The sequence below is a fragment of the Nerophis lumbriciformis genome, linkage group LG10 (genome assembly GCF_033978685.3).
Source record: "Nerophis lumbriciformis linkage group LG10, RoL_Nlum_v2.1, whole genome shotgun sequence".
In the NCBI taxonomy this organism is placed as follows: domain Eukaryota; kingdom Metazoa; phylum Chordata; class Actinopteri; order Syngnathiformes; family Syngnathidae; genus Nerophis; species Nerophis lumbriciformis.
In genome coordinates, this window is record NC_084557.2 from 40,224,982 (window position 1) to 40,235,691 (window position 10,710).

At 40.8% G+C, this 10,710-nt stretch overlaps 1 protein-coding gene across 4 annotated transcripts in view; it reads left to right on the forward strand.

The window, feature by feature from the left end:
- Positions 1 to 10,710, forward strand: part of LOC133612310 (gamma-tubulin complex component 6-like) — an 85,383-nt gene that overhangs the window by 42,568 nt on the left and 32,105 nt on the right. For 3 of the 4 annotated variants that reach the window (XM_061969606.2, XM_061969607.2, XM_061969603.2), the window contains exons 12-14: positions 6,829 to 6,910; positions 7,413 to 7,501; positions 10,346 to 10,443. In XM_061969606.2, coding sequence (XP_061825590.2) covers positions 6,829 to 6,910; positions 7,413 to 7,501; positions 10,346 to 10,443 — 269 coding nt within the window. The remainder of the gene's footprint in view (positions 1 to 6,828; positions 6,911 to 7,412; positions 7,502 to 10,345; positions 10,444 to 10,710) is intronic. The other variant, XM_061969605.2, reaches the window with a different exon arrangement.

Below are 10,710 nucleotides of genomic sequence, written 5' to 3' on the forward strand. Positions count from 1 at the left end.
TCCAATTCACTTGCACCTCGGGAGAACAAACCAAGCCACAGTCCAAGTCATGACAGATATTGTTATTGTAAGCACTTAGCGCCGCATTAATAGCAGTGAGCTAATGCGAGCTTACGCTGCTATTGTTGACACACTAAGCCAGTGTCTGCTTCTGCTTGGTCTCACACTTGCTAAAAGTAAATTATATAATATAACTAATGCATCTCTCACCTGGTTGTAGACTAATGTGGCCATAGACTGAGAGGCTGGTTGACTTTGATGTCTCCCGAGGTGGCAAAAAAGACAGAGTTGCAGAAACTTTTTATTTTACTCTTTGTGAGGATTGTGATTGAATCTTCATCAAAACAGAATTATGTGGGCATCTCGTTGGAGACTAGAGTGGAAATTGTACAGTAAGTGTTTGTTTTATTTTGGTTTAAAGTGGTTAGTTTGTATGTTTAGCATCTAGCGATGCTGCAGATGCTATACGGCTACAATAAAGCTGCATCTGTTTAGCACTCTGCTTGCAAAACTTATTACTCATCTTCTTTGTGTTAAAAATAGGAGGTTCCGGATCATAATTTTTTCCAAAGTAATCGTGGTATGCACTCACAAAGTCTGCGTGATTAGCATTGTTGTTGATGGGGAAGGGATCTGTGGTTCCTAACGCTACGTCGCGGATTACGTGACTGGCTTTCTCATTATCAAAATGGCTCGGGAATCTCTGTGTGATTGATACTATTTTGATCATATCTATTTATTTGCAAACTTTGTAAGTCTTTTAGTGTCATGAATCAGACATATATGATAATAGCTTCAATATAGAGGCAACTTGCTTTTCCACTCTATGGGTACTTTAAAGAGATGATTTGAAAAAAACAGACTATATTTGAGTAAAACTAAAATTATGCAATTTGGTAGCAGCAGAAGAAAACGTCAAACACAAATACAAATAAACAGACGTTGAAAGAATTAAAAATAAACACATTTTGTGTGTAATAACAGATGATAAAATGATCTGGAAATCTCATAAAAAATATTTAACATGAAGTGGCAAGAAACACATCAATAATGAATAAAGCAAAAATATGTTCCAGACCAAAAATCACTCCATATTCTCTACTGCTCGCCAGTGTTACCATATCTGAGTTATTGTGCAGAAATATGGGGAAATAAGTATAAAAGTACACATATTTCAGTGACGTGCGGTGAGGTTGATGGCTGGTGAGGCACTGACTTCATCACAGTCAGATTTACAAACATATGAACCCTAAAGAGTATCTTATTCACCATTTGATAGGCAGCAGTTAACGGGTTATGTTTAGAAGCTCATACCAGCATTCTTCCCTGCTTGGCACTCAGCATCAAGGGTTGGAATTAGGGGTTATTAAATCACCAAAAGGGGGTGATCAAGGGGATGGGTCAAATGCAGAGGACAAATTTCATTACACCTAGTGTGTGTGTGACAATCATTGGTACTTTAACTTAACTTTAACTTTACACATACAAACTGTAGCACACAAAAAAGCACATTTAATTAAAAAAAACGTTATTATGGTCTTACCTTTACTTATAAAATAAGTCCATGAGCCGCTGTTGTGCTGGATTAATGCACCCCCTGACGAGAGTGTTATATCAACTAAAGCCCTCACTTAAACTTTCGACGTGCAAGATTGAATCTATTTAAAAAAAGTGTAACCGAGGGTTTATAAATGTCGCCTATACTGTATGAAACTACAAAATAACAAACACGGAGGCTCCAGTTTACACGAGGACCACTTTATTTACCTTCTTTCAAAAACTTCCGCTCCACTCCAACGTGTCATCACTTCCGCTCTTAGCGCCTTCAAAATAAGAGCTCAAGGCATATACTGTATAACAGCGCATAACAGGAACTTAACATCACAAAGAGGAAAGCCCATAAAAATAGGTTACAAAAGTTACTTAATAAGAAGCCAAAAAGTGCAAAAACAATAATGTTCGTGTTGGAGGAGTTGTGAATTGGTTGTGGTCCTGCAGTCATTCACAACTCCTCCAACACGAACATTATTGTTTTTGCACTTTTTGGCTTCTTATGAAATAACTTTTTTAAATAGATTCAATCTTGCACGTGGAAAGTTTAAGTGTGGGCTTTAGTTGATATAACACTCCCGTCAGGGGTTGCCGTGCATTCTACGGCGGGGGTGCAGGAGGCGAGCCTCAGCGAGTGCGTCTTTTGCAGCTGTTTTATGATCGCTCAGCACAAGAAATACGTTACACACATACAGTTGTTGACAAAATACACTGTACATTATATACCTCAGCTAACTAAACTATGGAAATGTATAATATAATTCATATAGCAATATGGTCTCACTGCACAGCAGACCAGCAGTTATCCGAGTCCGCAATCCATGGTGAGAACTGGCTGCTGTTCACCGCACCGTCTCTTCTCAGTATTTGAACGGCAAATGTGAAAATTCAGCGATTTTAAATAAACATAATCTAACACGGGTGAAGTTAAATGGAAAATAACTTTATAGTATAATCACTGGATACATATAACAATTTAATAAAAAAAAAAAATGTTTACATTTTTTTTCTTTCCATGATGGCACTTGCCTCTAGTGACTGCACGTCACTGACATATTTAGTTAGCATGCTACAAAAAAGAAAGATTACAAATACATTGGAGGCAGCCACCTCAGTTGACATACTTCACACACAAGTCCTAATTTCTCCGTGATTGGGCTATAGCTAAAGAAAATTTTGACAAATTGAGGGCAATAAGTTATTTTTTTGGTTGTTCTGTTTTTTTTTTTTAAGTTACTTGCGCCGTCGGGTGCGTGTTATAGAGCCTGCTGGTCACTCAACACCGCATGAATGTAGCAGCAGACAGAGTGCATCAAATACGGCTGCAAAATTATACTTTCACAAAATAAAAGCATGTTTTATTGTAGGTTTATGAGCTGCACTATGTTTAGAACTATATTTAAAGTCAAGTTAAAGTCCCAACGATTGTCACACACATACTGGGTGTTGTGAAATTTGTATTCTGCATTTGACCCATCCCCATGTTCACCCCATGGGAGGTGAGTGCGCTGATCAGCAGCGTGCGCCGCGCTCGGGAATCATTTGGTGATTTAACCCCCAATTCCAACCCTTGATGCTGAGTGCCAAGCTGGGAGGCTCCCATTTTTTGTAGTCTTTGGTATGACTCAGCCGGGGTTTGAACTCACAACCTCCCAGTCTCAGGGCGGACACTTTAACCACAAGGCCACTGCGCTGGTGGTTTTGACGTACCATTTTTGGTTGATTTCATCAATTAACTATAACGTAGATGGCTCCTCTAGTTTAGTTGGTCATATTCTCTCTATTTGTGGGCTGAATAACCAGTATAGTGTTTTATTTTCCAATATTTAAACACACTGTTACTGTTCAAACTTAGACTTAGAGACTTAGATTTCCTTTTATTGTCATTCAAATTTGAACTGTGTGTCATGGAGCTTGAGGGTTCCAGGTTCGATCCCCGCTTCCGCCATCCTAGTCACTGCCGTTGTGTCCTTGGGCAAGACACTTTACCCACCTGCTCCCAGTGCCACCCACAGTGGTTTAAATGTAACTTAGATATTGGGTTTCAATTCACTTCACTTCACTTCATTTTATTTTTTATTTTTTTATTTTCCTGAGGGAACTCTCCTGAAGGAATCAATAAAGTACTATCCATCTATCTACTATGTGCTTTGAGTCACCAGAGAAAAAGCGCTATATAAATATAATTCACACTTCACTTCACTTCACATGTTACCAGGGCCTAAAGTATTACATTTACTTGTTAAATAAAACTTCTGCTTTGTTTTTATGAATACTTAGGCCTACTACACTACTGTATTTAAATGTTGGTCATTATGGTGGTACTTGGAGAGCCAAGTTTTTTTCTAAGGTGGTACTTGGAGAAAAAAGTTTGCGAACCACTGGTCTAGATATGTATTGGATATACTTTGGTGTAAATTTTTTATGTCACTGCGTGTCGCACATCTCATGTGGTGATTAGATGAAAATAATCATCAATCTTTCCTTCTCTTGTGTTTCCTAAAACTCCACAAACAAAGCCCCTGCCCCTCTGGCTTTCATAATGTCCAAAAAGGCACGTCCACCTCGCTGTGACGTAGCCAGACTTCAAAACCCCAAAGGCAGAGGCATCCATAACTGCTTGCAAGTTCCGGCCCAAATGCATGAAATGTATGATTTGATGCTGTGTCATTGTTTGACTCACATCCAACACTCTTAACATTCTCAAGGTCAGAAAAGACGAATGTCATCAAATGTTCCCTGTAATAATGAATGAGGAGGGTGCAATAAAAGTCTGCAAATGTCCCTCTGTCACACAAGTGTAAAAATAAGTTAACTTCTATTATAAAGTAAACATCACTCTTTCCTAATAACAAATCAAATCAAATCAACTTTATTTATAAAGCACATTTAAAATTTACCACAGGGGTAGCTAAAGTGCTGTACAATGGGCAGGTTAAAAGATAATACGAGAACCGAGCAAACACAACACAACACAAACAGAGCACGATAAAAAATAAATAACTAAAATAAATACAACATAAAAACAGGTTCACAGCAGGTGTATTATGGGGCGCCATAGCAGGATGGATATCACTCAGTGTTAAAAGCCATGGAATGTAAGTATGTTTTTAAGAGAGATTTAAAAACAGGAAGAGAGGAGGCCTATCTAACAGTGAGAGGTAGGTAGTTTCAGAGCTTGGGAGCAGCAGCGGCCAAAGCTCTGTCACCCCTAAGCTTCAGCCTTGTGTCAGGGACCGTCAGTAGCAGCTGATCGGCTGATCTTAGGGATCGGGTAGGGCAGTAAGGCTGAAGGAGGTCGGAGAGATATGTTGGAGCGAGGTTGTTTAGGCATTTAAAAACAAATAGGAGTTTAAAATTGATTCGGTAACGCACAGGGAGCCAGTGAAGGGACGCTAATATAGGGGTGATGTGCTCACGTCTGCGGGTCTGTGTTAGCAGACGAGCAGCAGAGTTCTTCACGAGCTGCAGGCGGGCGAGGGAGGCCTGGCTATTGCCTACATACAGGGCATTGCAGTAGTCTAGACAAGTCGAGATAAAGGCGTGGATTAATTTCTCGAGATCATGTCCTGATAGAAGCGGTTTCACTTTCGCTATTTGGCGTAATTGATAAAAGCTTTTTTGTACGACGCTGCTGATTTGTTTTTCGAATTTAAAATCTCAGTCGAACTTTACCCCCGAGGTCAACGTTGGGGGAGGGAGAGCGACTTGGACCGAACAACATAACTTCTGTTTTGTCTTCATTTAGGCTCAGGAAGTTAGCTGAAAGCCAGGCTTTGATGTCGTGCAGGCAGTCAATGAGACGTTGAACCGTGTTATTTTGTGCCATGGGAAAATAGATCTGGCAATCATCGGCATAAAAATGAAATGCAATACCGTACTTCCTAAAAACAGAACCAAGGGGGAGAAGGTAAAGCGCAAATAAGATTGTGGCAAGGATTGAGCCCTGGGGCACCCCATGTGGTAAAGAAGCTGTGGAAGACATAAAACTGTCTATTTTCACACAAAAACTCCTGTCAGTTAGGTACGACCAGAACCAGTTGAGGGCGGCGCTCCTAATGCCCACACAGTTTTCAAGACGAGTGATTAAGGTGGCGTGGTCGACGGTGTCGAACGCAGAACGACATCAGAAAGACCCAGTTCAAACATGCACAGTTCGAAGCTTGAAAAGGAGGATTGTAGGCGGATCTGACGGCATTTAAAGTCATTTTTAAAAACGACTGCTAATCCCCCTCCTTTTCGACCGGACGACCGCGGAGAATTAAAGTAGGAACACTCCGGAGGCAGAAGTTCATTAAGAGGGGCGGACTCACCGGCTTTCAACCATGTCTCCGTCACACAGAGGAAGTCTAGTCCGCGGGAAGTGAAGAAATCCTTCAGGATAAACGTTTTGTTTGTCAAAGATCTTGCGTTCACAAGACCGAACCTGGCGTGGGCCAGCATGTCCAAGGCCGCAGCTAATCCGGGTGGGGCCCGACACAGAGCCCGCAGGTGGCGGGAATCCACCCTGCGCCTCCGGGGGCGGGGACAGCAGGAGCGACGGCGGCAAGCCTCTTCCTCCAAATCAACGATAGGAACAAGCCAGGAACCAATGGGATCCCGTGAGCGTGGGTGCAGGAGGAGACCGGATACCGCACCATTCCTCCTTTGGGAAGCCGGGCCAGGAGTGCCCTAACTTTCACCAGCTGGCCGCCACGTTTACCGCGGCGCCGGAGACGCTTCCGCCGGGGTAGAGGAGCCAGGAGGCGGGAAAGTAAGGCAGGAATCCGGCCAGGTGAAAAAGCTGATTGGGACGTCGAAAAACCAACGTAAAAGTTGATCATATCCGTGGAAGAGGGGCAAAGATCCAACAGCGTTTGGTGGTCACACACAAGCAGTGATCTGACAGAGACGACAACAGATGCAAACAGCACAAAAATGAACAGGACTGACAGCGAGAGACGGCAGGCCAAAGCACATACTGGCGCCATTTTGGAAAATGGGCGTCGTAATGCCTTGTAGAGCAGTTAGCCAGTCAGCTAACATTAGCAGTAAACACTCGCAATAGGACAATTAAAAACCCCATCTTCAAATGTCTTTGTTTCTGGAAAAATCCGGTCAGTTTTTGATTTGTACGACAATTGCGGTGTTTGAATATTGATGCTCCTTCCGTATTACGTGTCATCTTATATTTGTGTCTCTCTAAAGTTGTTGAGACAAGTGTTTTGTTGACTTTGACATACAGGCATGGAGGCTGCAGGCGCATACATCTTCGTTAACTATGATTGCTGTTTATAGGCCCAGCGAGCAGAGGAGGCGCGCCAGGAGCTGATCAATCAGGTCAGAGCGTCGGCAGCCAAAACACTGGAGAACATTCGTGGTTAGTGTCACACACACACACACACACACACACACACACACACACACACACACACACACACACACACACACACACACACACACAATGCATGTCTAACTTGATGTGTGTTTTGATATACAGATTCATCTTACCCTACTCATAGTGTACTTTTTTCCAAATAGCTCGGCTTTGCGTTGGAACCGACGTTAGCTTGTTGACTTGTGGCTGTGAGGGCAGCACCGGTGCACCAGGCTTAATTACACAGAGAGAATCTTTTGAACATGGCCAAGTGTGAAGTCTAATCACCCCTCGCGCACTTTGTAACAAACTTCTCGTATCATTTAAGGACCCGAGAAGACGCCAGGCAAAGTTGGCTGGCCCCTTTCTCTTCCCTGGCGTCGCCGTATCAGTGTTTGTTTGAGGCAGCTGTTGATGTTGTTTGATGTTTGTGTGCCATAGCTTTGATGCACTTTTTAGCGCAGAGGCCTAAGAAGCTCACTACGCCCTCCCTCGCCCCCTGCAGGGCGCCAGGTGTCACAGCGTCTGGTGGAGGAGGCCAAGAAAAGGGAGTGTTTCGAAAAGCTCAAGCAGCACCTGGAGCAGGAGAAAGAGGTAGCAACTTTGACTTTGACATGTTGGTTTAGGGCAGTGGTTCTCAAATGGAGGTACGCGTACCCCTGGGGGTACTTGAAGGTATGCCAAGGGATACGTGAGATTTTTTTTAAATATTCTAAAAATAGCAACAATTCAAAAATCCTTTAGAAATATATTTATTGAATAATACTTCAACAAAATATGAATGTAAGTTCATAAACTGAACATCAAATCAAGTAGGCTATTCCATTCATTACCATAAACCCAGAGTTTCCCCCATGCCATGATGGTTTGACCCTCACTAAAATGTCTGTCAAAAAGAACTGAAAAGAAATGCAACAATGCAATATTCAGTGTTGACAGCTAGATTTTTTAACATAAATATTGATGTTAAAGATTTATTTTTTTTGTGAAGAAATGTTTAGAATTAAGTTCATGAATCCAGATGGATCTCTATTACAATCCCCAAAGAGGGCACTTTAAGTTGATGATTACTTCTATGTGTAGAAATCTTTATTTATAATTGAATCACTTGTTTATTTTTCAACAAGTTTTTAGTTATTTTTATATCTTTTTTTTTTCAAATAGTTCAAGAAAAACCACTAAATATGAGCAATATTTTGCACTGTTATACAATTTAATAAATCAGAAACTGATGACATAGTGCTGTATTTTACTTCTTTCTCTCTTTTTTTCAAACAAAAATGCTTTGCTCTGATTAGGGGGTACTTGAATTAAAAACATGCTCACAGGGGGTACATCACTGAAAAAAGGTTGATAACCACTGGTTTAGGGGATCTAACACGGAAAAAGTTCAGTGTGAGTTGCAATTTTTGTTGATATTTAGTTTGTCAAGAGTTTAAGGATGAGAGTAATATAGGGAAATGAATAGCGTCTCCCTCTCTTTACCTTTCTCCTTCCCTACCGCCATACAGTTGGGCCTGAGATTAGTCAACCACCATTTTAAACTTTATATTTATTTGAAATGTACAATATAATTGACCAATTAAGAAAAAGTACAATTTGCTGTATTAGTTAAGTAGAGCTATTTAAATAGCTTTTGTTTTGTTTGTTTTTTTGCAAAAATAATTTCACAGGAGTTACTGCTTACAACAGGAGTTTCTGGTGCAACTGTCGTTTCAGAGACCATAACTGTAAAAATGGGAAGTTGGAAGCTTTCCATAACAATGGAATATATAACAAAGTCACCCTCTTAAAATAATCGCCAAACTCATTTTTCATCTTTTTCAGGAAAACTTCACAAAGTGTAACATATGACATTTATTGTTCATTTCACTCTAAAATGATGTAACAAAGTTAAGTTAAAGTTAAAGTAACAATGACTGTCACACACACACTAGGTGTGGTGAAATGTGTCCTCTGCATTTGACCCATCCCCTTGTTCACCCCCTGGGAGGTGAGGGGAGCAGTGGGCAGCAGCGGTGCCGCGCCCGGGAATCATTTTTGGTGATTTAACCCCCAATTTCAACCCTTGATGCTGAGTGCCAAGCAGGGAGGTAATGGGTCCCATTTTTATAGTCTTTGGTATGACTCGGCCGGGGTTTGAACTCACAACCTACCCATCTCAGGGCGGGCATTCTAACCACTAGGCCACTGAGTAGCATGGCTATTGACATTGTATGTGTGTGAAATATGTGATTTAGGAGAAATAATTGACTTAGGCCATTTTTTCGGCATGCCTTTGTGCTTTTAGCAAGCTATGGTAACACTTTATTTTGAAGGTGTACATAAGAGTCACACAAGCCTGTCATAAACCTGATCCAGAGCATTAATATCACTTCAAAGTGTCATTAATGTTCATGACACATCCCATGTCATGTTATGACACGCTCATGTCACTCTTAGACCTTCAAAATAAAGTGTTGCCATTTCTTGCTTAACATGTTCAAAATGTTGTTCAAACAGTCATGTATTTCTCAGAGGCCATTATCTTGAAGGGGTAGAATCAAATGATCTGATCAACTGAGGATGTAGGGGATTTTACCATAGGTGGCCGGCGTCATGAGGAGATGATTTAGGTCAAAAAACAAATCTGACATAAAATGACACAGGTGATTATTTTAACCGTGTGACCGTTGTGACAACAATAAACAGGATTACTGGGAATAAACTGGAAGTTTGCAAAATCGGAAGGGAGTTCCAATAGGATAGGGTAGACTTTGTTAGTCCCATAATGGGTAAATTATGTGGTTGCAGTGCAGGTACAAAAAGTACACAAAATAAGAAAAAAACACATGAAAACAAGAGGTTATCATCAAAGAACATAAAATGCATTAAAAGAGCACAGAGCTGATGTAACCAGCTGCCATTTCTACATACAGCTACAAATGTAAAACACTACGGAAAGCCCAAAAAATTAGCAGAGCTCCTGCAACTAGCAGCCACTACAGCGGCGCCATCTTGGGGAAAACAAGATCCAGAAAAAAATGTTTTACATGAATTATGTTTACCAAGCATCAAACTTGGCATATCTCCAAACATTTAAATAATCATTGCAACTCTGCCTTTGGTGTTCTATTTTCAGGGGTATGGCACACTGCAGTCTGTTGATTTGTCAACAGAATTGTTCTTTCCATCTAACAGTCACAAAATGGTTAACAAGTTTTTTTTAGTTTTTTTTTTTAAGCCTTTCTCTTTAAAAACGTCCTCAATTGTCGTTTACTGGACCTTCCTCTACTCTCTCTCTCTGAATGTTGTTTGTTATTCACCACACCTAGTGCGATTAAAAACACAAACCAGATCAATATTTTGGTTGTTGGTGTTTCATTGGAATCATTCTTACGTAAAGCACTACATACTTTGAATGTTTTTTACATTTACGATATGATGCTTTTGACACAGTGGCGCAGCACGGCCAAAAAGAAGCAGGACGACAACGTCAGCCTTGCTCAAGAGAAGAGACCTCAAGCACCGGAGGAGCAACTGGAGCAGAGAGCCAGGTCTGAATGCTTATTGATGAATTATTGATCAGTTAAATAATCATGGTAAAGGCCTCATTACCGCTCTTAATTACTGGGAAGATTGGTTAGATGTTTTATCAATGTCATCTGTTTTTTGTCCAAATGTTGTTTTTATATTTACTTTAGCCCTGCCGTCTATTAGTTGGATAGCAAGATTATGCAAAAAAACAAAAAAGTATTCCTTTTGCATATTTATCTTAGGATCAAAAAGAATCCGCTCATAAACGTGTCGTAAGTTAGCAAAAC